Here is a 27,359-nt window from a genome sequence, read left to right on the forward strand (position 1 = left end):
TACTTGATGTCCAAGGTGGGGAGAACTTCTGTGGGGCAGGAGGCATTGACATTTCGTGGTAGGCCCCTGCCAGCAATGTACCCAGCCCAGGCCATGTCACCCTCACTGTGGGGAGCTCAAGAGGAGGCAGTGGCTGGGGAGATTGCCTTTAGGAAGTCCTGGCCAGATGAGCCATATCTGCCTTATTTCACTGGTAAATTGCATAATGGTTAAGATCATGACCTCCAGACCCACTCTGCCTGGGTTTCAAATCCCAGCTCTGCCATTTCTCGGCTGTGTGACTTGCACAAATTACCTAACCTCTCTGTGCCTCAATTCCTAATCTGCAAAATGGAGATGATAATAGAATTTACCCTGAAGGCTTATGAGGACTTTGTGAGCTTAGAGCAGCGCCTACTACCTGGTAGATGCTGTGATTTATGTTATAATTTCTAAACCCTGATAACTCCTGATTCAATCCTGCCTCCTGGAGTACCTTCTTCTCTGACTTTCCTGCCAACTCCAGGGATGACCTCATTTCATGCATCATCAAAGTCCCTGGAATGTAAGGGCTGTGGCCCATACCCCACAGTGCCCAGTGGGTGTTTGGGAAGAACGAAGAGAGTCATGGAGACTCAGGGCTGACTTGGAGCACAGAAGGATTCTCTAACCACCCCCACACCTTTCACACACAGCCTCCTCTCCTGCCTTCTCTGCTCTTAAGGTGCAGGTTAATGGTTTTAAGCGTCCTGCTATTGCCTTGCCCTAAATAGGCCTGGTTATCTGGACATTCTCTCCAACCCTCTTTACCTGCTGTGTAATTTGGACAAATTACTTAATCTCTCTGATCTTTACTTGTTTGTCCTTTGTTGGACCTCAAGTACACAGGGCTGAGTTATTCATACTCCTTGCTTAGTGATGCATTATCATCACTGGTCCTCCTCTCTTCTTGTGTTAATTTTTCTCCTTATCTCCATTTTCCAACCACACTTCCCACCCACCCAAGCCAAAGGCAACCATCTGAATATGCTTAATGAGTATCTTCTTGTTCATATGTGTTATTGCAAAATATATATTGTTGTTTTATATGCAGGTAGTTTTCATTTGCATAAGTGATATTGTGTGTTTTGGGTCTCGTTCTGTTGTTTACCTGTGGGACTCCATGCTGTTGGTGTTGCCACATAAGCACCTCCTTCCTCACTTCCAGCTGCTGCATCATCCTGCACAGAGTGCACCCACCCCATTTTACCTGTCTACTCCCCTGGAGGTGGACCCCCAGCTGCCTCCAGCTCCCCATCCCCACAAACAATACTTCAATGAGGTCACATCCATGCACCCTTCCGGACCTGTGTGAAAGATTCTTTGGGGCACATTCCTAAGAGCGAGTTGATTGGTCATGGAGTCTGAGTAAGCATCGTTTGAAGTCTTCTTTATCCATCCATAAATGAACATATGGGCCTCTCCTTCGCAGGGCTGATATGGCTGTAGTGGGTTCTGTGACTGACACAGAGAAGAAGCCCAGCCAGTGACACAATGACAGGTGTAGCTGCTGGTCACTCCAGGTACCAGAGAGAGGGGAAGACAAGCTGCTTTTCAGGCAAGCTGACATCCCACATCTCTTTTTTTTTTTTTTTTTTTTTGAGATGGAGTCTAGCTTTGTTGCCCAGGCTGGAGTACAGTGGCACAATCTCGGCTCATTGCAAACTCCACCTCCCGGATTTAAGTGACTCTCCTGCCTCAGTATCCCGAGTAGCTGGGATTACAGGCACGCACCACCATGCCCAGCTAATTTTTGTATTTTTAGTAGAGACGTGGTTTCACTGTGCTGGCCAGGCTGGTCTCGAACTCCTGACCTTGTGATCCGCCTGCCTCAGCCTCCCAAAGTTCTGGGATTACACGCATGAGCCACTGCACCTGGCCTGAGCCACTGCTCCCAGCCGATGTCCCACAACTTGAATTGGAACTTTGAGCTCTGAATTTACCCAGGCCTCAAATCCCAGTTCAAAATTTGATCTCCAGAACGTGTGAGGCAGGTGTGGGACTGTGTGATTCCTTGAGGCTCTACATAGCTGAATGGTAGGACCTCCCATAGCCTGAGCACAGAGCCTGACACAGAGGAGATGCCGTGCCCAAGAAAAGCTCGCCACGCTCCCTTGAAACATTTCTCCCATTCCTGACCCCTCTTTCCTCAGAGCTGGAAGTAGCCTCCTCACACAGGAGGGAAAAGACAACCTCATTTGCTGTTCTTCCTCTGTCCTGTCAGCCAACAAGCATTTTAAACAGATGTGAAACCACACCTGAGTATTAGACGCCACCATCCCATTGTACAGATGGAGAAACTGAGGCACAGGAAGGCTCATGGTCTCACAGGAGTTTAGTGGCAGAGGTGGCACTAGAATCCACATCTCCAGGCCCCCCTGCCCTCTGCTCTAGGGCTTTTTATTTTATTTTATTTGTATTCTACAACAGTGCCTCTCAAATTTTAATTTGCATAAGAACCACCAGGGAATCTTGCTAATTCTGATTCTAAGGCTTTTCAAAAAAAACAAAATGGGCCAGGCACGGTGGCTCACGCCTGTAATCCCAGCACTTTGGGAGGCCAAAGTAGGTGGATCACTTGAGGCCAGGAGTTCAAGACCAGCCTGGCCAACATGATGAAACCTCGTCTCTACTAAAAATACATAATTTAGCCAGGCGTAGTGGTGGGTGCCTGTAATCCCAGCTACTTGGGAGGCTGAGGCACAAGAATCGCTTGAACCTGGGAGGCAGAGGTTGCAGTGAGCCAAGATTGTGCCACTGCACTCCAGCCTGGGTGACAGAGTGAGACTCTGTCTCAAAAACAAACAGACAAACAAACAAAAATGCATTCCATATTAAATTATGTTATTTTTATTTGTTGAGTTTTAAGTTAAAACAAATGATAGAGCAACAGGACACATCACTAAATAGTTTTTAAAAACTCGTATGTGGCCAGGCGCAGTGGCTGAAGCCTGTAATCCCAGCATTTTGGGAGGCTGAGGTGGGTGGATCACTTGAGGCCAGGAGTTCAAGACCAACCTGGGTAACATGGTGAAACCTCATCTCTGCTAAAAAATACAAAAATTAGCTAGGTGTGGTGGCATGCACCTGTAGTCCCAGCTACTTGGGAGGCTGAGGCAGGGGGATTGCTTGAACACAGGAGGCGGAGGTTGCAGTGAGCTGAGACCACACCATGCACTCCAGCCTGGGCGACAGAGAGAGACTCTGTCTCAAACAAACAAACAAACAAACAAACAAAAAAACCCCAAAAATCCATAAGTAATCTTGACATTCTAGCTGGACCATCTTCATAGTTCTGTTCCCTTCCAATCCCTGGCCATTCACAAATATATATTTATGGCCATAATCTACAAAGAATTTTTATTTTATTTTATTTTTGCTTTTTGTACTTAATCCATTTTTTAAAATGTAGACACAATCACTTGCGCACACACACATTGTTTCAGATTGTGGGATATGTTTTACCACGGGATGTTTTTACCTGGCCTGCGAGGTGACCTTGTAGACACCTGCCCCACCCTGTCTCCCAGGTCTCAATGGAATTTTCCGTCTTGAGGTCCTTTGTTGAATTGACACTGCTCTTCTGCAGCCTCTCATGGTCTCTGTTGTGTTTTTGCTGTTCTCTGTTTAGCATCTCCATGCCCAAAGCAGGGTAGGGAGCTTTGTCTACCTACAAAGCAGGGGAAGGAGCACACAGGTACTGAGCACCTACCATGAGCTGGATCCTCTGCTGAGCACCTTACCCCACTCTTTCACTGAATCTCTAACAACTTGTCTTTTACAGATGAACCAACTGAGACTCAGAGAGGTGGTAACTCTGCAAGTTCACACCCTTGAGAAGTAGCAGAGCCAGGATTCGGACCTAGTCTGCAGTCAAGGATCTTCCCCACAGTATCATAATCCCATCAAAGAGCCCATGGATGAAAAGGAAAATGAGTTCCTTCCCAGCACTCCCTGAACAAACAGGGCAGACCTCAGATCCCTACACCACAGGCACCAGCTACTCGAGAATCTCCAAGTCCCATCTTGGGATGTGTAGGAGTCCAGCCGTCCAGAGCCCCTCAACCTGAACCCCTCTTCTTGAATGCACCCCGCCCAGAGGAAAGCAGAAGTCACCGGGATTGAAGCCCACCCTCCCCTGAAGGCCTGAAGAAACAGCCTCGGCCGGGTGCAGTGGCTCAAGCCTGTAATCCCAGCACTTTGGGAGGCCGAGGCGGGCGGATCACGAGGTCAGGAGATTGAGACCATCCTGGCTAACACGGTGAAACCCCCTCTCTACTAAAAACTACAAAAAAAAAAAAAAAAACTAGCCGGGCGAGGTGGTGGGCGCCTGTAGTCCCAGCTACTTGGGAGGCTGAGGCAGGAGAATGGCGTAAACCCGGGAGTCGGAGCTTGCAGTGAGCTGAGATCCGGCCACTGCACTCCAGCCTGGGCGCCAGAGCGAGACTCCATCTCAAAAAAAAAAAGAAACAGCCTCAAGAGCTGATCTGTGATAAGGTGTCTCCTGTCCAGAAACAAAAGGCCCGGCAGGATGATCTGCATCCCCTCATTATCTGGGATTTGAAAATTCTGATTGAGCCTCTGAAGAGCTAGCCACAGAGACCCAGCATGGGGACTAAGGTGACCCTCGGGATGTTTTGGCCTGTCCTTCTACTCAAGAATCCATTCTCCCAGCCTGGACCCCTTGGCATTGTGGGAGGAAAGACCACAGACTTGGCCAGGCACAGTGGTTCACGTCTGTAATCCCAACACTTTGGGAGGCCGAGGTGGGCAGATCACCTGAGGTTGGGAGTGTAAGACCAGCCTGACCAACATGGAGAAACCCCGTCTCTACTAAAAATACAAAATTAGCTGGGCATGGTGGCATATGCCTGTAGTTCCAGCTACTTGGGAGGCTGAGGCAGGAGAATCGCTTGAACCCAGGAGGCAGAAGTTGTGGTGAGCCCAGATCAAGCCATTGCACTCCAGCCTGGGGGCAACGAGAGTGAAACTCTGTCTCAAAAAAAAAAAAAAACAACAACAACAAGACTTGACAAAGACCTGTTTGGGTCTCTGGGGAGACTGCAACTACGGGCCCCCAATCCCACCCTGCATTTCAGAGCTGCCCAGTGAAGTTGGCTCTCAGGAGGTTACTGAGTAATCGCTGAGCAGAAATGTAATGATAGCATTGGGCTTTTGTCTGTTTCGAGGGGAGCCTGTGATTTAGCTGCTTCTGTTCCTGGGGGACAGGTGTGAGGTGTGGTTATTAGATGACGGAGTGGAGGCTGAGTATCAACAGTATAGAGTGCTGAGCTGGACAGAGGATGAGGCCCTGCCCCTGCCCCAGGGAGCTCAGCGTCAAAAGCTGCCAGGCTGATGGGATGAAACTGGCAGGTTTGGTGGAACTGCGCACTGCTGAATCTAGACCTTCTAGAGACTCCTCCTCCCACCCCTATGGACAAGCCCAAGAGGGGACAGTGTTATTGCTCTCATGCTACAAATAAAGAAGCTGACTCAGAAGCTCTCCCCCTATATGCCAAGCCTTTTCTTTCTTTCTTTTTTTTTTTTTTTTTTTGAGACAGAGTTTCCTCTTGTTGCCCAGGCTGGAGTGCAATGGCACGATCTTGACTCACCACAACCTCTGCCTCCTGAGTTCAAGCTAGTCTCCTACCTCAGCCTCCTGAGTAGTTGTGATTACAGGCGCCCACCACCACATCTGGCTAATTTTGTACTTTTAGTAGAGACGGGGTTTCTCCATGTTGGTCAGGTTGGTCTCCAACTCCTGACCTTAGGTGATCCGCCTGCCTCAGCCTTCCAAAGTGCTGTGATTACAGGCGTGAACCACCGCGTCCAGCCTTTTTCTTTTTCTTTTCTTTTTTTTTTTTTTTTTGAGATGGAGTCTCACTCTGTCACCCAGGCTGGAGTGCAGTGGCGTGATCCCGGCTCACTGCAACCTTATTGTCCTGGGTTCAAGCGATTCTCCTGCCTCAGCCTCCAGAGTAGCTGGGATTACAAGCATGCGCTATCACACTCGGCTAATTTTTGTATTTTTAGTAGAGATGCGGTTTCACCATGTTGGCCAGATTGGTCTCAAACTCCTGACCTCAGGTGATCCACCCGCCTTGGCCTCCCAAAGTGTTGGGATTATAGGCATGAGCCACCGCTCTCAGCCTCTTTTTTTTTTTTTTTTTTTTTTTGAGACAGAGTCTCACTCGGTCACTGAGGCTGGAGTGTAGTGGTGCGATCTCAGCTCACTGCAACTTCTGCCTCCTGGGTTCCTGTGATTATTATGCCTCAGCCTCCCGAGTAGCTGGGATTACAAGCATGTTCCACTATGCCCAGCTAGTTTTTGTATTTTTAGTAGAGATACAGTTTCGTCATGTTGGCCAGGCTGGTCTCAAACTCTTGACCTCAGGTAATCCACCCACCTTGGCCTCCCAAAGTGCTGGGATTCTAGGCATGAGCCACCGCGCCTGGCCACCCTTCCTTTCTTCCTAGGAAATGTCCCACAAACTAACAACTCTCCTCTGTTTTCACCACCAGCACACACATCCTGGCCCCCATCCCCTCCTGCTTATATCAATTAACCAACTAGCTAACCAGTTAACCCATCAATTAGCCCCTCAGCCTGTGCGTTCTCCTTCCCATACATCATCCATTCAGTTGTTAGATGAACATTCTTAAAACATAGCTGTTACTACTAAGCCTTGCCTGCTCAGAATCCCATATGGCATTCTGATAGCCACTGACTTTAGGACAGAGCTTCTCCAATGTTATCATGCACCTGAATCCTATGGGGACCTTGTTCAAACACAGATTTTCTGCTGGGTAGTTCATCTGCTCACTGAATTTCAAAATGACCTCAATAGCCCATTTTGCAGATGAATAAATTGAGGCTCAGAGAGGTTGCCCAAGGTCTGGGATGAGGCCCTAGATTCTGCATTTCTTTTTGTTTGTTTGTTTTTGAGACAGAGTCTCGCTCTGTCCCTAAGGCTGGAGTGCAGTGGTGCAATCTCTGCTCACTGCAATCTTCACCTCCCCAGCTCAAGCTATTCTCCTGCCTCAGCCTCCCAAGTAGCTGGGATTACAGGCGCCCACCATCATGCCCGGCTCATTTGTGTATTTTTAGTGGAGACGGGGTTTCATAACGTTGACCAGGCTGGTCTCGGTCTCCTAATCTCAAATGATCCACCCGCCTTGGCCTCCCAAAGTACTGGGATTACAGGCGTGAGCCACAGCACCCAGCCAGGATTCTGCATTTCTAGTAAGATCCTAGGAGGTACCGATGTTGTCGGTTCATGGACCACATTGAGTTGCTAGGATCAAACCAAACTCTCCTGCCTCGTTAATTTTCCTTTAATTTTTAAATAGGAAACACATTTACCTGGTGTAAAACACCTTTTTTTTTTTTTTTTGAGATGTTGTCTCGCTCTGTCGCCCAGGCTGGAGTGCAGTGGCTGGATCTCGGCTCACTGCAAGCTCCGCCTCCTGGGTTTACGCCATTCTCCTGCCTCAGCCTCCCGAGTAGCTGGGCGCCCGTCACCACACTCAGCTATTTTTTTGTATTTTCAGTAGAGCCAGGGTTTTACTATGTTGGCCAGGCTGGTCTGGAACTCCAAACCCCAGGTGATCCACCCTCCTCAGCATCCTAAAGTGCTGGGATTACAGGCGTGACCCACCACACCCAGCCACTACTTTTATTAGTTTTTTAATGTAACTTTCTGAGGTTTCTCTGTGCCAAAAGAAACAAATAAGATCATGTTTACTCTGCCCTACCTCCTGCCCTTGACAAAAGGTAGCACACTATACCATTTGGCGTGTTGGCTCACACCTGTAATCTCAGCACTTTGGGAGGTTGAGGCGGGCAGATCACTTAGAATTTGGCTAAGTTTATCAGTTTATCTTAGAGATAACTGGACACAGCTAGCAGCTAGCTGACTCACTTGTATTTAGGGTTGCATTATGATAATTTTTTTTTTTTTTTTTTTTTTTGAGACGGAGTCTCGCTCTGTCGCCCAGGATGGAGTACAGTGGCCAGATCTCAGCTCACTGCAAGCTCCGCCTCCCAGGTTCACGCCATTCTCCTGCCTCAGCCTCCCGAGTAGCTGGAACTACAGGCGCCCGCCACCTCGCCCGGCTAATTTTTTTGTATTTTTTAGTAGAGACGGGGTTTCACTGTGCTAGCCAGGATGGTCTCGATCTCCTGACCTCGTGATCCGCCCGTCTCGGCCTCCCAAAGTGCTGGGATTACAGGCGTGAGCCACCGCGCCCAGCCATGATAATTTTTTTTTTGGAGACGGAGTCTCGTTCTGTCGCCCAGGCTGGAGTGCAATGGTGTGATCTCAGCTCAGTGTGCAACCTGCACTTCCCAGGTTTAAGTAATTCTTCTGCCTCAGCCTCCTGAGTAGCTGGGACTACAGGCGCACGCCGCCACGCTGGCTAATTTTTTGTATTTTAGTAGACACAGGGTTTCACCGTGTTGCCCAGGCTGGTCTTGAACCCCTGAGCTTAGGCAGTCCACCTGCCTCAGCCTCTCAAAGTGCTAGGATTACAGGCGTGAGTCACCACACCTGGCCAGGGTTGCATTTTTATTCCATTGTGTGGATAGGATGTGGCATTGTTTGTTTATTTATTTATTTTTGAGACAGGGTTTCGTTCTCACCCATGCTGGAGGGCAGTGGCGTGATCTAGGCTCACTGCAACCTCTGCCTCCTGGGCTTAAGTGATTCTCCCACCTTAACCTCCCAAGTAGCTGGGACCACAGGCATGTGCTACCACGCCCGTCTAATTTTTTTTTATTTTTGGTAGAGATGGGATTTTGCCATGTTGGCCAGGCTGGTCTCGAACTCCTGGCCTAAAGTGATTAGCCCATCTCGGCCTCCCGAAGTGCTGGGATTACAGGCATGCACCATGGCACCCAGCTGGCTATAGTTTATTTCAATTTAACCATTCACCTCTTGGTGGACATTTGGTTGATTCCCATTTTTCCAGTTGGCCTTTTTTTTTTTTCCTTTGGATGGAGTCTCACTCTGTCGCCAGGCTGGAGTGCAGTGGCGTGATCTCAGCTCACTGCAACCTCCACTTCCCAGGTTCAAGCAATCCTCCTGCCTCAGCCTCCCAAGTAGCTGGGACTACGGGCACATACCACCATGCCCAGCTTTTTGTAATTTTAGTAGAGACAGGGTTTCACCATGTTGGCCAGGATAGTCTTGATCTCTTGGCCTCATGATCCATCCGCCTCAACCTCCCAAAGTGCTGGGATTACAGGTGTGAGCCACCATGCCCAGCCTCAGCTGGCTTTTTCTTTTTCCTTTTTTTTTTCTGAGACAAAGTCTCGCTCTTGTCCCCCAGCCTAGAGTGCAATGGCGCCATCTCAGCTCACTGCAACCTCCACCTCCTGCTTTCAAGCGATTCTCCTGCCTCAGCATCCTGAGTAGCTGGGATTACAGGTGCCTGCCACCACGCCCGGCTAATTTTTGTGTTCTTAGTAGAGACAGGGTTTCACCATGTTGGCCAGGCTTGTCTCGAACTCCTGACCTTAGGTAATCTGCCTGCCTCGGACTCCCAAAGTGCTGGGATTACAGGCATAAACCACTGCGCCTGACTTTTTTTTTTTTTTTTTTTTTGAGACAAAGTCTCGCACTGTCGTCCAGGCTGGAGTGTAGTGTCGCGATCTCGGGTCACTGCAACCTCTGCCTCCCAGGTTCAGGCAATTCTCCTGCCTCAGCCTCCCAAGTAGCTGGGATTACAGGTGCCCACCACCACACATGGCTAATTTTTTTGTATTTTTAGTAGAGATGGGGTTTCTCTATGTTGGCCAGGCTGGTCTCGAACTCCTGACCTCGTGCTCTGCCCACCTTGGCCTCCCAAAGTGCTGGGATTACAAGCGTGAGCCACCGCACCTGGCCACCCAGATGGCCTTTTTAAGCCTTCCACACCTTGGCCATGACCTCCCGGGTAATTCCCAGCTCCCCCATCCTCAGCCCCTGAAGAGGCCTCCTGCCTACCCTCCCCAGATCCTGCAGCCCCCAAATTGCTCTGCACCTTCCCCCTCTCATTTCCTTCCTCCTCAGTTACCTCTCCACTGCCCAGCTCTCCACAGGTGGCTGCCTGTCTCCACAGACTACAGCAACCTGGACTCAAGAACAATGTCTTTAATTTTTCTGGCTCTTTCACAGCCCAGCGTGGGGCACACAGTGGCTCTCAAGAATATTAGTTATAGACGGGGTGCAGTGGCTCATGCCTGTAATCCCAGCACTTTGGGATGCCAAGGCCAGTGGATCACCTGAGGTCAGAAGTTCAAGACCAGAATGACCAACATGGTGAAACTCCGTCTCTACTAAAAATACAAACATTAGCCAGGCATGGTGGTGGGCACCTGTAATCCCAGCTACTCGGGAGACTGAGACAGAAGAATTACTTGAACCTGGGAAGTGGAGGTTGCAGTGAGCCGAGATTGCGCCACTGTACTCCAGTCTGGGTGACAGAGCAAGACACCATCTAATAATAATAATAATAATAATAATAATAATAATAATATATAGTAGAAGTTGCAAACAAATGGAACCACTTGGCTGGCAAGGTGGCTCACGCCTATAATTCCAGCATTTTGGGAGGCCAAAGTGGGTAGATTGCTTGAGGTCAGGAGTTCGAGACCAGCCTGGCCAACATGGCAAAACCCCATCTCTACTAAAAATATGAAAATTAGTTGGGCATTGTGGCAGGTACCTGTAGTCCCAGCTACTTGGGAGGCTGAGGCAGGAGAATCGCTTGAGCCTGGGAGGCGGAGGTGGCAGTGAGCTAATATTGCATCACAGTACTCCAGCTGGGTGACAGAGCAAGACTCCGTCTCGGGGGGAAAAAAAAAAAAGGAACAAAGAACTAAAGTGACATTGAGGGGATAAATGGGAAATTCTTTTTTTTTTTTTTTTTGAGACGGAGTTTCACTCTTGTTGCCCAGGCTGGAGTGCAATGGCGTGATCTTGGCTCACCGCAACCTCTGCCTCCCAGGTTCAAGCGATTCTCCTGCCTCAGCCTCCCTAGTAGCTGGGATTATAGGCACATGCCACCATGCGTAGCTAATTTTTTATATTTTTGGTAGAGATGGAGTTTCACCATGTTGGTCAGGCCAGGCTCAAACTCCTGACCTCAGGTGATCCACCTGCCTTGGCCTCCCAACATGCTAGGATTACAGGCGTGAGCCACCGTGCCTGGCAATGTTAGATTTCCTGAGTGTGACAGTTGTATTGTGGCCATGTAGGAGAATGTTCCTACTCTTAGACAATCGATGCTGAAGTACTGGGGGAGGCTAAGAAATGGGCCACAGTATCTACAACTTCCAAGCTTCAGCAAAATGAAAAGGAAAAGAATCCGAGAGAGAGAGAGAGAGAGAGAGAGAGAGAGAGAGAGAGAGAGACAGAGACAGAGAGAGACAGAGAGAGACAGAGAGAGAGAGAACAATTGGTGAATCCAGGGAGAAGGGTATACAGGTGGTCATTGTACAATTCTTTTAAGTTCTCTGAAGGTTTGAAATGTTTCAGAATGAAAAGCTGAGGAAAAACACCTTTCGTGTAAGCTCTGGGGGAAATTGAGGGGAAATGTGGCAGTGGGCCCAGTCCCCAGGAAGCTCAGCAGAAATAGCAACTTGCACCAGCCTGTGGCCCCTCCTGCCTGGAAAACATCAAATTCCACCCACTTGGCCTGCACCTCTGCTCTCAGCATCTTCAGGCAGGCTCTCCCCATCCTCATCAGAGGAAACTTCCCCCATGGATAGCCCCCCCTGGCTTGGTTAGGATGGTACCTCAAGTGCCTTAAAGTACCACTGCTTGTCTCCCTGGAGAGTGAACCCAACCCTAAGTGGGCTCTACCCACTTCAGATTTTTAAAAATTATATTCACTTAACTTCACAGAAAAAAAAGAATGTGAACCAGGCGCGGTGGCTCATGCCTGTAATCTCAGCACTTTGGGAGGCCGAAGCCGGCGGATCACGAGTTCAGCAGTTCCAGAACCGCCTGGCCAATATGGTGAAAACCTGTCTCTACTAAAAATACAAAAATTAGCCGGGCGTGGTGGTGCATGCCTGTAATCCCAGCTACTCGGGAGGCTGAGGCAGGAGAATCGCTTGAATCCGGGACCGGGAGGTTGCGGTGAGCCGAGATCGCGCCACTGCACTCCAGCCTGGGCAAGGGAGTAAGACTCCGTCGAAAGGAAAAAAAAAAAGAAAAGAAAAAGAAAAAGAATGTGACGTACAAGCACAGAATGCCAAAATTTCGTCATTCCACATCCCTGTCAATGAGGATGTTTTTCCACCCTCGTCATCAGATTGGTATATGAGTTTGTCATTTTCTTGCTTTTCCCAGCTTACTTTTCTCTTATGGGCCCTTCCTGATGTTCCCCGAACTCTCACGTCCCCACATTTTTGAGGGGCTATAGGATGCCGTGGCGTGCTCGCTTTGGCCATCCATGTCCCTCGTGTTGGACACTAGAGCTGTCCACATGCACCCATACTGACCTGGTCACGAATCGCCTTGAGAGACTGGGAACTCACCCGCCTCCTTCCCCGGACTAGGGGGAAGTGGGGTGAAGGAGGCGTGCCGGGAGGGAACCTGGGGGAGGGGTGGCCCGTCTCCCAGGCTGGGCGTGGGCCGGGCGAGGTCCCCAGCCCACCGGGCCGGGCCAACAATGGCCTGTTGTAGAAGGAGGCGGGAAGGAATGCGGCCTGGGGAGTTGGGCGGCGGCGGGGCGGGGCCCGGTTGAGCGGCTGCCCCTTACCTGGCCAGGTAGCTCGCAGTTCCCGGCAAGCGGCGGCGCCCGCAGCACCTGTCGCCCGGTGCGCGGGCGGGGAGGACGGCGGGGGACATGGCCTGGTAGAGTCCCCTGGGAAGACCGTGCGGAGTTCAGTCCGGGGCAGGGCAGGGCAAGGGAGGGAAGGTCCTTCCCTGGCGCCCGCGCGGGCTGCGGCAGCATGAAAAAGAACCAGACCGTGCAGGGCACCTTCAGCAAACTCTTCGGGAAGAAGCACACCACCAGCCCCAGCACCTCCCTCTACGCCACCAACCCGCCCTGGATCTTCACCCAGGAGGCCCCGGAGGAGGGGACCGGGGGCTTCGGTGAGTGCTCCGGGGACGAAGGGCGCTAGGGCAGGGCCGGCGGCGCTGTCTCCTGGAGGCGCGGAGGGGAGAGACACGTTGGAACCTGCGGACTGGCCAAGAGCAGCCGCCGGGCAGGGGAGGAGGCGTCGCACCGGGGTGTCTGGGAAGGGACGTGCGGTGAGAGAGGTGCGGGAAAAGAGGGGACCCCGCTACCACGGGTAGGTGGGAGAACTTTGCCGCCCCTACCTCTGACCCCAGGCCCTCCTTGGAGGTGTTTAATTCCCCACTTGGCGAATCCGATGCTTGTGTTACTGTTAGCGGGACGGCTTCCGGAGGTTTGCGGTATCTCCCCCGACCCCCACCGCTACAACACCCCCATTCTGGCTGAAGCAAAAGTTTTCCTGGAGAATGGGGGCTAAGGAGCGTTCTCCTCCCTCACCCTTTGCACTCCCTGTTTCCCCAGCCCACGTGGCAGAGAGGGGGCTGCTCTCTGGGTGCTCACAAACTTGGCTCTGGCTAGGTGAGGCCCAGGCAAAAACAACAGGCGCAGCTGCTACCAGGTTACCAGCCTGTTTGTGACACCAAGTCACTTATTGGGGCCACAGGCTCCTGCCAGGTCAACCTGGGACCTGGGCTGTCTCTGGGCTAACACCGAGGAGCCAGAAATGGGACAGTGGAGGCCAAGGAACCCTCTCCCTGACTGCCAGCTGCCGCTGACCCCGGAATCAGACTGGTGTGTCTCTGCAGGCCTCTAAAAACACCGCCCTGGCTTATCCCCAGGCTCTGGCTGTGGGTCATCTTATCATTGCCTCATTTTGCAATTTGTATTCTCTATAACTAGGGGAAACCAGCGGCTAGAGACAGAAATCCATTTCTTGTGTATGACATGTGACTCTGGAACCCCCAGGTTGGGGGTGGGTGGCTTCTAGGCCCAAGGAAGGACACCCATCACTGCTTAAGCTTGCCTGCCTTCATTCTCACCATATTATCTTCACTGATCTTTATAGCCACTGTGCTGGGACCCACAGTGGATATCATAGCCTTGGTGCCTGCTGTTGGACTCAGTTCAGCACCCAGGTTGCCACAGCCAGGACACAAGGCACCGTGGATAGGAGCAGGAAGGGCAAAGTGTCGCCTTTTCCTGGCACAGGGATCTCAGATCCGGGGTGAACAGAACTAACCATATGCCATTTAGTCCTTTCTGAGCCTTTGCTATAAACGATTATTAAGCATAAAAGCAGAGAAGAGAGATGACCTCTGAGTGAAACTAGCATTCGAGCTGAGAGGAAAGGGCATTCCTGGCAAAACAAATAGTAGAAGCAAAGACCAGGAGGAGCAGGGCAAGTGGAGGCATGGTGTAGGCACTCCCAGACACAGGTGTGCAGGGAAGTGCCTGTGAGCCAGGACACTTCTTTCCCTCTCAACAGAGGCACCATGGAAAGAGCATTTATCATTCCCTTCTTAGGTGCAAGATGCCATTCTAAAATCTTTGTGTTACAGATTCATTGAAATCTCATCTGGAGTCTGGCACTATTATTATCATTCCTGTTTGACAGATGAGGAGACTGAGGCACGGGGAGATTAAATAATATGCCCAAGATCACACAGCTTTCAATGCTGGAGGCAGCATTTTTCTAAGCCCACAATTTAATGATTTTTAGTAGACTGTTTACACAGAGTTGTGCAACTATCACCACCATCTGGTTTTAGAACATTTCCATGACCTCCAAAATCTCCCTTATGAGGCAGAACCAATATTTGAACCCAGGCAGTCAGGCTCCAGAGATCACACTCTTAGCGGGTTTGCTGAATTAACTCTGCAGAGGAAGGCGATCCAATGGTGAATTTTACTTGAGGGGCATCTATGTGGAAAATACCACACACACACACCCTTCCTCCCTCAAGGGGAGACCTCAGCCATGCCTCTCAGCCCCTTCTGCATTTTGCCTAGGCTGTGCAGGCTGTTAGTGGGCATCAGCACCTCTGGTGAGGGAAGAGGGCCTGGTCCCCTGTCACCTCCAGCCAGCTGCTGCCCTCATCAGCCTGGACAGAGCTGGAGCCCAAAGGACAGCTCCTCCCGTTCCTCAAGGCAGGGCTGGGCCTCCAGCTGACTCAGCTTGGTCTTGCCTGCACAGGGAGTGGTGGAAAACATCATGCGTCCAGCAGAACAGCGCCCCAGTGTTTCCGGGGTGTTCCCTGGGGTGCCACTGGGCGTGGCAGAAGTCCTCCTCCCTGCTCTGCTTGGAGTTAGGGAGGGGAGGGACCAGTGTTGGGGATTCTGTGATGGGATGCAGGTGCGGCCCTGACTTGGCATCCTGTCTCTGTCAGTACGTGGGGCTGAGCACTCTCTGGGCCTCAGTTTTTTCTTCTGTTAAAGGGGATAGTGTCCAGGCTGCCTGCAGGGTAACTGCCTGAAGGGGTATTTATGGCAGTGCTTTGAAAAGCATTAAAACGAAAAACTCTAAAGCAGAGTGTCCAATCTTTTGGCTTTCCTGGGTCACATTGGAAGAAGAATTGTCTTGGGCCACACAAAATACACTGACACTAATGATAGCTGATGAGCTAAAAAACAAAACAAAAAAATGCAAAAAAAAAAAAACGCCTCATAATATTTTAAGAAAGTTCACAAATTTGTGTTGGGCCACCAGTTGGACAAGCTTGCTCTAAAGCAAGGATTGGCACACTACAGTCCTGGCTCCATTCTGGCCCATGGCCTGCTTTGGGGAATAAAGTTTTGTTAGAACATAGCCAACTATGCCCCTCATTTACATATGGTCTATGGCTAGAGTTGAGTAGCTACAAAAGAGACCTTATGGCCTGCAAAGGCTAAAATATTTACTATTTGGCCCTGCACAGAAAAAGTTTACTGGCCCCTGCTCCAAGGCGTGATTTATTACTGTGAGATCATTCCCAGCATGGAGCACTTCCTGCCCCTGCCTGCTTCAGCTCCTCTTCCTAACACTGTAGACTAGAGGAAACTGAGCCATGACAAGGCTATTTCAAATGTCTCACAGAGAGTGGGATTAGAGTTCCATAGGGCCCCTGAGTCTGTGACATTCCCCTTGAGCCTGGGGTGAGATGCTGGCGATATCCAGCCCTTGGAGAACAGGTGGTGGAATGGAAGGGAGAAAAATCAATGTAGGGATGTGTAAGGGAATGAAGCAGTAATCAACCGTTTGCTCTGTGGTTGCAGCCATGTAAAAATCTGTTTGCACAAGGGTAGGCTGGGTACAGAGGGTAAATGCAAACAGTCATGTGAGGGTGGTGACGAGCAAATTTTTCTTTACAGAATTTCTCTAATACGTATTCCAGCAATTAGGAGGCCTTCACTGAATACATTTGCAATCCTAACGAAGTCTTCTGCCCTCTCCCAGCCCAAGCAAGGCCACACGATTGTGTGTGTGTTTTTTTTAAATGCATGAGAAAGCAGAGATGTGGATCTTTGCAAATCCCAAGATAAGGGACTGGGCTGCTACTGGAGACAAAGCTGCCAGTCACTCAGGACTCCTCCCTTGCGTCTTGGATTAACTGAGCCAAGATTCTTTATCTATTACCACTGCACCCGCCACCAGCAATGGGACACCCTTGTTTGCTAGAGGACTCTCTTTCCTGCCCTGTTCCTCTAAATGGGATGGCTCACAGCTACCTCAGACATTTATTTGAAATGCAGATTCTGGGCCTGGCGCAGCGTCTCACGCCTGTAATCCCAGCACTTTGGGAGGCTGAGGCAGGTGGATCACGTGAGCTCAGGAGTTTGAGATCAGCCTGGGCAACATGGCAAGACCCTTTCATCTCTATTAAAAATACAAAAATTAGCCAGGCTTGGTGGCATGTGCCTGTAGCTGCAGCTACTCAGGAGGCTGAGGCGGGAGGACTGCTCGAGTTCAGGAGGCAGAGGTTGCAGTAAGCCAAGATCGCGCCACTGCACTCCAGCCTTGGTGGCAGAGCGAGACCCTGTTTCAAAACAAAAAACCAAAACCAAAACAACCCCAGCACTTTGGGAGGCCAAGGCAGGAGGATTGCTTGAACCTGGAAGATAGAGGCTGCAGTGAGCTATGATGGCGTCATTGCACTACAGCCTGGGTGACAGAGCGAGATCCTGTCCTCCCCACTTCAAAAATAATTAATTAATTTCAGATTCCTAGGGTCCCACCTCAGGCACAGGAAGTCAGAATCTCTGGGCTAGGGTCTGGGCTCTGGGGGTTTTTTGAGACGGAGTCTCACTCTGTTGCCAGGCTGGAGCGCAGTGGCACAATCTCGGCTCACTGCAACCTTCTGCCTCCCGGGTTCAAGCGATTCTCCTGCCTCAGCCTCCCCCGCCCACGCCACCACACATGGCTATTTTTGTATTTTTAGTAGAGACGAGGTTTCACCATGTTGGCCAGGATGGTCCTTGACCTCTTGATCCGCCCACCTGGGCCCCCCAAAGTGCTAGGATTTACAGGCGTGAGCCACCACGCCCAGCCTTTAGGCTCTGGGTTTTTAGCCAGCTTCAGGGGAATTGTTTTGTGCAGGAAGATATGAGAATCCTGGTATTTCCTTCCCCACATGAAGCAAGGCTATTCTCTTTCCTTTTAGGACTCCCTGCAGGCCATATGGTAGGTTCTACATAAATATGGAAAGAATGTGGCCAGCTCCTTATCAGGAGGACCCTAGTGCCCTCTGGTGTGGCTGCAGTTTCTGGTGTTCCTGTTCCCTGGGTCTCCTGGCCCTGTGCTTCAGGTCCTGCTAAAGGGTGGGAAACTCCCACCTCTTACCCCTGGAGCCAGGCGCTGAGCACTTATTTCCCCCCAGGGCCAGGCTGGCACCAGCCTACCAACTTTTGTTTACTCCTGTCCCCTGGAGGTGTGCTGTGGTTTGCCAGCAGTCCAATGCACACATATACACCCTCGGCTGCCCCATTATATAAGCTTCTCTTGTCACTCTAGTTCAACTTCAGAAAGCCAGGCCTGCCTTTGACCCCTACAGACCAGCTACAAGGTGCCCCTTCTCTCCTAGCCAATAGAGTAATGACAGTAATGCAATTATTATCACCAGACTCTGGAGTAAAAGCTTTGTATGTCTTCTCAGTTGAGGAAACAGACTCAGAAGGAAGGCTTAGATAGGTGAAATGACTCAGTCATTCCAGTCTGGTGTAGCTCAAACATCAAAGTGCATCCAGTCATCTGGAATCTTGTTAAGATTAGATTTGTTTCGGTAGTTTCGGGATGAAGGGAGAGTCAGTATTTCTCACAAGTTCTGGGGTCTGCACACTGAGTGGCAAGTCCTAGCTTGGAAGAAGACTTCCAAGCTCTGCTCCTCCCTCTTAGTCCCCACTTGCAGGGTTGTGGGGGGCGGTGCCCAAGACTCCTTTTCTGTTCCCTCCTCCTCTACTCTGTGGCTCCCTGCCCCTCCTCCCCTCCACCCCAGCCCAACCTTCAGCGTCCGCTCTGCCTTGGACAAAGGCCTCTCTCTGGTCCTCAGGTCAGGCCTGCTGGGACTTGCTGGGAAAGACTGGCCTTTTTAGGCTCCTGTCATGTGGACTTGCTAATTAGCAAGAAAAGGCCTCATTAACGCCATTTGTGAGTTACATTCACATAGGGCCGCCCCCGCTGCTTCCCTGAAAGGCAGGGGCTCCCCTAGTGGCCGATAATTGGATGCCACACTTCATACTTCACTGTCCAGCACCCCCATTCTATATCTACAGTGAGGTAGAAGTAGAAAGAGGTCTGTTTTGGGATTCTGGGTTACTCTTAGTCAAGGCAAAAACTCCCCAAGCTAAGGCCGGAATCCTCCTAAGCCCCAGGAATCCAATCAGACCTGTAGCCAGTGCTCCTGAGGTCATTTAGGGGCTCCTGGCAATTTGGGGCCCCAGCCCTCCTCCCACTCCAGCTAGCTTCCTTCCCTCTCCTGATTTTGGGAGGCTTCTGGAAAAGTATCATCCTCATTTTACAGGTGGGGAAACTAAGCCCGACAAAGTGCTCAATGTCCTCAGGTGTTATATGGATGTGAATCCAGATATGATTCCTAGGCCCATTTCCTCCCCTCCAGGCCTTATCAACTTTCAAGTCTCATTCAGGAAAAACAAGAGATGGAGGGGAGAGACGCTGAATGCCTGCATTCCCTCCCTGCCATGCTGGCTATGACCCGAGGGAATCAGAGTCTGGAGTCAGGTTGCCTGGGCTGGAATCCCGGCCCCTTTGACTCACCAGCTGTGGGACCTTAGGCAAGGGACTTAACCTCTCTGAGCCTCAGTTTCCTCACCTGCAAATTGGGAATAATAAGGGTACTACCCCCATGGGGTGGTGAGGGCTTAATAGATGTTAAGACATTTAAATATTTAATTAATCAAATTAATTTTCTCGCTAGTTTGGACCTAGCTAGAATTTTGGGAAACAGCTAAATAACTGTCCCAGAATCTTTCTGACCTCAGCCTCCATGGAGATCCATAAGCAGCTTCGGGGCTGGAGGAGGTAGAACATTTCTTCCAACCCTGAACTCTGTGAGCAAAGAAATGCAGAAGACTCAGTGAGGCTCCCCTCCTCAGGGAGCAAGGGAGAAAAGAAGGGCTGGGCCTCCCGCAGCAGCGTGTACCTAGCTCTCAGCTCGCCTGGAGCTGGCCCACCTGCCACATTTAACACATACCCCAGCCCAGGCTGAGAGAGCCAGGTCTGCCTGTTGGGGAGAGGCAGGGAGCCACGTGCCATATGTAAGGCACTGCAAGTCAGGGGCCCTGTTTAACCCCTGCTTGGTGACCTTGGTCCAGCCCCTCCCACTCTGGGCTGCTGCAAAGAGGGTTATTGAGAACAGTCCCAGGCATCAGGACTCAGGGTGGACCCTAACAAGAAAGCAAAGGGCCGCCTGCTTGCCGGTGGCTGTCCCCCATGGGGACAGGTGTCACCAAGATTTGCAAGTGACACAGCCCAGCTCAAGCTCACAGCCCAAACTCTTGGTGGAGGGAAGTAAGGTGGAGCAGAGAGAGAATGATGATGATGACGATAACAATAACTAGCCCTCCCAATTATTATTATTATTTTTTTTGAGACGGAGTCGCACTCTGTTGCCCAGGCTGGAGTGCAGTGGCACAATCTCAGCTCACTACAACCTCTGCCTCCCCAGTTCAAGTGATTCTCCTGCCTCAGCCTATCCTGAGTAGCTGGGATTACAGGCACCTGCCACCACGCCCAGCTAATTTTTGTATTTTTAGTAGAGAAGATGGGGTTTCACCACATTAGCCAGGCTGGTCTTTTTTTTTTTTTTTTTTTTTTGAGGTGGACTTTCGCTCTTGTCACCCGGGCTGGAGTGCAATGGCGCAATCTCGGCTCACTGCAACCTCCGCCTCCCCAGTTCAAGCAATTTCTCCTGCCTCAGACTCCTAAGTAGCTGGGGTTACAGTGCCCACCACCACACCCAGCTAATTTTTGTATTTTTAGTGGAGACGGGGTTTCACCATGTTGGCCAGGCTGGTCTCCAACTCCTGACCTCAGGTGATCCACCCACCTTGGCCTCCCAAAGTGCTGGGATTACAGGCATGAGCTACTGTGTCTGGCCACCAGGCTGATCTTGAACTCCTGACCTCAAGGAATCCACCTGCCTTGGCCTCCCAAAGTGCTGAGATTACAGGTGTGAACCACCACACCCAGTCAACCCTCTCAATTATCAAGCACAAATATCTGCTAGGCACTGTGCTGATGACTTTTGCATGCTTTCTCTCACTCAGCCTCACATCAGCCTGCCCAGCAGAGACCACTGTTCACATGTACAAAGATAAAGAGACAGCCTCAGAGAGATCTAGTGAGACTGCCAGGATCCCACAGTTAAGTGATGGAGCCGGAACCGGAACCCACGTTCAGCTGGGCTCTAAACCCGTAGCCTTGACCCCACAAGGTCCTGCCTCCCGTCCCAGCCAGGAGCTGTCCTACTGCTGGGTGTTTCCGGCCAGGACAGAACCTCAGCCATGGTCTCCTCACACCCAGGCAGCCTCAGCCACAACTCTGCTGCCCTCAGGCCCATGGCAGAGCCAGGTTCTCCTGAGGGAGAATGGGCAGGAGGGGAGCTGCCTGTACCCAGGTTGAAATCTGGGGTGAGGTCTCCTGCTTGGCACCAGGAATTGTTTTTGGAACAGGTTTTTGGATGTTAGATGGTATTAATATTTATGTCAACTCAAATCCTTGAGGGGATGTAAATGGAAGCAAAGCCCTACCTTCATTTCCCATCCTTCTATGAGGGAGAAATTGTTAGGGAGAAAATCTAAAGTAATCCTATGCATAATCTTGTCATAAATAGGATTCCATTTGGGGGGAAATTGGGTTCATTTAAAGATCAGGTTTGGGTCAATTGAGGCAGACCTGGATTTACCCCTATTTTATCACGCATTATTTGCATGTGAGTTTGTCAGAAGCTTCAGTTTGTATCTTGACAGGACTGTGGTCCATCTGGGGCTCAGGCCTTGCTCAGAACCTGCTGCTGGGGTCTCACAAGGCTTCCCGGCTGCTGGAATTGCCCTGGGGCTCTCTTTCTCCGGAAGCTCCTGGGTCCAGGGGCATCTGCCTTCCTTTTCCAGCTTTCTGAATCTCACCTGGATGTTCCAGTGCTACCTCTCTGGTCCGTGCATGTGGCAAGCATAAAACCTCTGAGATCCCTAAAGACCTTTCCAGAAAAAGCCAGACATCTAGGGAGTTTGCAAGTTTCAGAGTGGATGAGACACGGGGCTGTGCCCCTCTTTCTCATTGCAGCTTGTTCTGAGAGCAAATCATCCAGCTTCCTCTCCAGGCACCCACTTCACCTCTTCCTCATCCCTCCTTCCTCAAGGGATGCCAGGATGTTCCTAGCCCTCCTTTAGCTCCTCGACTGAGGAGGGAGCTGCTTCTCAGGAAGGCCTCAGCATCCCTGACCTGTGATCTGAGCAATGTTCGTCACTTCCAATAAGAAATTCCCAAGGTTGAGCTCTGTTGTCTGTCAAGTTTTGAGCCTTGACCTTAAGGCTGGGAAGACCCCAGTCCTGACCTTGAATGCTTTGAGGATCTAGCTGATGGAGATGGACCACGTACCTCACCTCATACTGTGCCCCCACCCAGCAGGAGCTGGGCCAGGACTGAGGGCCCCGAGAATTGGCCTGATTCCAGCCACATCTGCTTTTCTTTTTTTGATTTTATTTTTGAGACACAGTCTCGCTCTGTCACCCAGGCTGGAGTACACTGGCACAATCTCAGCTCACTACAACCTCTGCTTCCCAGTTCAAGCGATTCTCCTGCCTCAGCCTCCTGAGTAGCTGGGATTACAGGCGCCCACCACCACGCCCAGCTAATTTTTGTATTTTTAGTAGAGACAGAGTTTCACCATAGTGGCCAGGCTGGTCTTGAACTCCTAACCTCATGATCCACCCACCTCGGCCTCCCAAAGTGCTGGGATTATAGGCGTGAGCCGCCACGCCCAGCCCCACACCTCCTTTTCTTATTTTATTATTATTATTATTATTGAGACAGAGTCTCACCCTGTGGCTCAGACTGGAGTGCAGTGGCGATCTCGGCTCACTGCAACTTCTGCCTCCCTGGTTCAAGTGATTCTCCAGCCTCAGCCTTCTGAGTAGCTGGGACTACGGTGCGTGCCACCACACCTGGCTAATTTTTTGTATTTTTAGTAGAGATGAGGTTTCACTGTGTTAGCCACGATGGTCTCGATCTCCTGACCTCGTGATCTACCCACCTCGGCCTCCCAAAGTGCTGGGATTACAGATGTGAGCCACCGCACCCAGCCCCTTTTCTTATTTTGATAACAAATTTACTATTTTACAATTCTGCAGGTCATAACTCTGACAGAGGTCTCAGTGGGCTCAATTAAGGTGTTGGCAAGACTTTGTTCCTCTCTGGAGGCTCCAGGAGAGTCTGTTTCCTCGCCTGTTCTGGCTGCTAGAGGCAGCCCACAGTCCTTGGCCAGTAGCCGCCTTCCATCTTCAAAGCCAGCCGTGGCGGCCGAGCCCCTCTCACAGCGCATCACCCCACCTCTGCTTCCGTAACATGTTTCCCTCTCTGACTCCTACCCACTCCTCTTCAGACTGGGAAATCAAATCTCATTTTCCAGAGGTGCCTGGTGGGGAGAGGAGCCACCTGGGCCTTCCAGCCCGGCCTCAACCACAGCCACTACCCTTCTATATGTTTTACAGAGAACAGTTATATTCTTAGAAAGGATTTCACTGCTTGAAACAACCACAAAGGAAGCAAAACAACAGTGGCTCAGAGTCAAGGCTGAGTCATGGGATCTGTGAGGCGGTTAGAGCGCCTGCTTGAGGGTCAGACAGCCACAGTTCAGATCCGACTCCATCCTGACCAGCAGGCTTCAAACAAGCTGCGTCACCTCCCGCTGCTTCCCAGAGCTGCTCGCTGGCCAGAGCCAAGCCAAGCCTTCCTCAGCCCTGTACACGGTGGGGTTATGACTCTTCCCTTTAGGGGTGTGTGTATGGTGGTTTAGAAGTCAGGCCCTTGAGGGAGACCCTGGCTTCAACACTTACTCTGAGGCTTTGGGCAAGTTATTTGACCCCCTTGTGCCTCGGTTTCCTCATCTGTAAAACAGGGATAATGACCGTACCAATTTGCATGGGGCCGTTTTGAGAATTAAATGAATGAATAATGTGTAAGGTGCTTGGAACAGTGTCCGGATCATTACAGGTGCTCAGTAGGCCGGGCATGTGGCTCACACCGGTAATCCCAGCACTTTGGGAGGCCGAGGTGGGTGGATCACCTGAATTCAGGAGTTTGAGACCAGCCTGGCCAACATGGTGAAACCCTGTCTCTACTAAAAATACAAAAATTAGCTGGGCATGGTGGCACTGGCGCACACCTGTAATCCTAACTACTCGGGAGGCTGAGGCAGGAGAATTGCTTGAACCCAGGAGGCACAGGTTGCAGTGAGCCGAGATCATGCCACTGTACTCCAGCCTGAGTGACAGAGCAAGGGGATCTGCGGTGGCTCAGGCCTGTTGTCCCAGTGCATAAGGAGGTGAGACTAGGCTTTCAAGGCCAGCCTGGGCAACATAGAAACCTCTCATCTATATAACCAAAAGAAAAAAAAAAAAAGACTCTGGCCGGGCACGGTGGCTCAAGCATGTAATCCCAGCACTTTGGGAGGCCGAGACGGGCGGATCACGAGGTCAGGAGATCGAGACCATCCTGGCTAACACGGTGAAACCCCATCTCTACTAAAAAATACAAAAAACTAGCCGGGCGTGGTGGCGGCGCCTGTAGTCCCAGCTACTTGGGAGGCTGAGGCAGGAGAATGGCGGGAACCCGGGAGGCGGAGCTTGCAGTGAGCTGAGATCGCGCCACTGCACTCCAGCCTGGGCGACAGAGCAAGACTCCGTCTCAAAAAAAAAAAAAAAAAAAAGACTCCATCTCAAAAATAAAGATTAAAAAAAAAAAGGTGCTCAGTAAGTTTTTACCCTTCATTATTATTACTATTACAGTTATCATCCTTGCCAAGTTGCTCAGATATAACACTTCTAAAGCTCGTAGGCACCCAATAAGAGTAGCCATTAATATGACAATAACTCAACTGTAGGAAGGAGGCTCCCTAGATCCCAACATCGGTGCAGAGATGAAATGAAATGATTAGAGCCCTGCCTAGGAGCGTGGCTCTCATGCAGTCCCTGTGGCAATCCTCACCCACCCCCAGTCCTGTTAAGGGTCCAGGTAGCCACATCACGTCAGGTCTAGGGCCTTGGCATCCACACAGCACTCTCTAGAGAATGCTCCAGGAGATCCCGGTGTCAACACGCAGACTCTCGGAAGTGAGGGAATCGGGGGCTCTCGTGGTAGCTGTTGGGTGTGAGCTACTTTTTTTGTTTCCCATGGGGTCAGATCTTACAGCTCCCTCCCCCATGCCCCGTCCGATCTTGGTCTGCAGCCTCAGGCATGGAGCCTGGCAACTGGGACTGGAAAATCATATTTGCCCAGAGTGCACGGGGCAGGGCAGTGCTGGGAACTGGAATTTCCAGAGATGCGCAGAGCACACAGAGAACCCAACTTTCGGGCTCCATTTGAGAGATGGAGAAGCTTGAGTGTCCCAGCCAGCTTCCTGCCTTGGGAGGGCTGCACACCGAGGACACCACCTCCAGCTGCTGGAGCCCTCCCAGGAATCTCCCTGTCACATCCAAAGCCCAGATGCTCACATGGGGTGCTGGGATTTGGGATGGATGTAGTCTGATCCCAGGATCTTCCTAACAAGCCCAGTCTCTTTCGAATAAATCATTTGGCTTTCTTGCAATTTTCTCCTAAAGTCACGTACAAGGAGAAAAGTAATCATGATTAACTCAATGTCCCAGTGAGACTTCTGGCTAACTGGGATTCTGACCTTTCTTCTCTCCTCTCTGGCTATCGGGGAAAGTCCTCCACACCTCGTTAAATGGACGAAAGCCCTCTTTGCTCACAAGCCACATAGCAGGAGGGCCACAGCGATCCCTGCCAAGGGAGTGTGAATTTCTTGTCAGTGTGTATCAACAGTCATGAGGGAGTTGAGAAAGGGATGTGATGTGATGTGAGTGGCCCCTCACACCCTCCCACTGCCATAGAGCAGCACGGAGCACAGGCTCAGTAACTGGAGGAAGAGGAAGGTCCTTCATATCATCTTCCTACAGGGGAAACAAGCATGTTTGCTGAGCACTTACTCTGCCCTGGCCACGCTCACTCCTCACGACAGTGCTCTACGGCACTGTCATCACTCCCACTGTACAGATGGGAAAACTGAGACCCAGAGAGGTTAAGCCATGTGAGCAGTCAGCGGCAGAGCTGGGATGTTTTAACCAGGTCACACTGACCCTACCGTACCGTTTTTTCTGCTCTGCCCTCCAGGGTTCGTTAAAGAAAGCCATGTACACAAGCATCTGTGGTTTGGTAGTCAGGGAAATCTTGAGTTAAGGAGTCCAGATGATGGAATATTGGCCCCTGGGGGCAGCAGGTGGCTTCGTCTGCTCTGCATGTTTCAGATTAGAAATTTAAACACTCGAGGGAAAAGCCGGCTTGTTTTCCCCCCTCTCTCAGAGATAAGCTTCGGCTGGGCCCTTAGCCGGGCTCCCTGGGCTCCGAAAACAAGGGACCATTGCTGTGGGAGAGAAGGCTCAGGATCAATGCAGGGTGGTGGTTGTGGATTGGGAGAGAGATGGCTGCAGGGGGCTGAAAGCCCCAGGAACATCGAGTCCCTCACCCAGCGCCACCTCAGCTGGCCCCATTAGCGCACATCTCATCCATAAGATCTGATTATGTCAGAGGCGCTTAGCTGAGTCCAACACTGGGGGACACGCGGGCCCTGGCTTTCCTCACTGGGAGCTGAAGGGCAGATTAAACTTGGGTGACCGGATGCCTTGGATCTCCAGCTTATAGTGTCCCCTCACTTGTGTTCTCTAGATGGCATCTATTATGGAGACAATCGGTTTAACACGGTGAGCGAGTCAGGAACAGCCACGCTGAAAGCTCGGCCAAGAGTCCGGCCCCTGCTGACCTTCCTTCCGCTGGTGAGTACGATTCTGCTCTGAGGTTGGAGGGTCTGCTCTGGGTGGGGACACCAGGCCTGCCCCAGCCTGAGTGGACATCAGCTGCACCCTCCACCCACCCCTTCCTTCCTGATGCTGACCCGGTGGGAAGGGGGGCTACTGGAAGGAGGCATGGCCGAGGCTCACAGCAGGAAGTTTAGGATTAGGGATGCCAGCTCGTTCAGGGCCAAGCCCAAGGAGAAGTTATGGAGAACTTGTGTGCAGGAGTGATACAGCAGTGGGTACCCTCAGCCAAGCAGGGTTCATTTTCCACAGTCACTGATGACTGTCTGCTTTGTGCCAGGCCCTGCATTAGGTGCTGGATACAGAGATGACTGGGCCAGCGTTGCTGTTCTCAAGGAGCTCCCTGCCCACTGCAGGAGACAAATATATTTTGCTTAACCCAGTATATTCAAAAGAGTGTCACTGTGGCAGGCATGCTGGCTCACACCTACAATCCCAGAACTTTGGGAGGCCAAGATGGGTGGATCACGAGGTCAGGAGATTGAGACCATCCTAGCTAACACGGTGAAACCCTGTCTCTACTAAATATACAAAAAAAAAAAATAGTTGGGTGTGGTGGCAAGCACCTGTAGTCCCAGCTATTCGGGAGGCTGAGGCAGAAGAATGGTGTGGACCCGGAAGGCGGAGCTTGTGAGCTGAGATCACACCACTGCACTCCAGCCTGGGTGACAGAGCAAGACTCTATCTCAAAAGAAAAAAAAAAAGTGTCATAACAACATTTAATCAATATAAAAAATACTAAAGGGCTA

At 51.0% G+C, this 27,359-nt stretch overlaps 2 protein-coding genes across 5 annotated transcripts in view; one reads left to right on the plus strand and one right to left on the minus strand.

The window, feature by feature from the left end:
* Window positions 1-27,359, minus strand: part of CIMIP3 (ciliary microtubule inner protein 3) — an 82,712-nt gene that overhangs the window by 10,358 nt on the left and 44,995 nt on the right. The window contains exons 1-2 of one of the 3 annotated variants that reach the window (XM_077999968.1): window positions 12,769-12,963; window positions 3,500-3,688 (exon numbers count right to left, since the gene is read on the minus strand). The exons of 1 other annotated variant lie outside the window; for it this stretch is intronic. In XM_077999968.1, the coding sequence (XP_077856094.1) occupies window positions 3,500-3,688; window positions 12,769-12,963 (384 nt within the window). Of the gene's footprint in view, window positions 1-3,499; window positions 3,689-12,768; window positions 13,060-27,359 lie in introns of those variants that run through there. One more of the 3 variants, XM_028847577.2, reaches the window with a different exon arrangement.
* Window positions 12,962-27,359, plus strand: part of C4H6orf132 (chromosome 4 C6orf132 homolog) — a 41,511-nt gene continuing 27,113 nt past the window's right edge. Inside the window, exons 1-2 of one of the 2 annotated variants that reach the window (XM_015136343.3) lie at window positions 12,962-13,106; window positions 26,462-26,568. In XM_015136343.3, coding sequence (XP_014991829.3) covers window positions 12,962-13,106; window positions 26,462-26,568 — 252 coding nt within the window. Of the gene's footprint in view, window positions 13,107-13,187; window positions 13,307-26,461; window positions 26,569-27,359 lie in introns of those variants that run through there. The other variant, XM_077999965.1, reaches the window with a different exon arrangement.

The sequence above is a fragment of the Macaca mulatta genome, chromosome 4 (genome assembly GCF_049350105.2).
Source record: "Macaca mulatta isolate MMU2019108-1 chromosome 4, T2T-MMU8v2.0, whole genome shotgun sequence".
Taxonomy (NCBI): Eukaryota; Metazoa; Chordata; class Mammalia; order Primates; family Cercopithecidae; genus Macaca; species Macaca mulatta.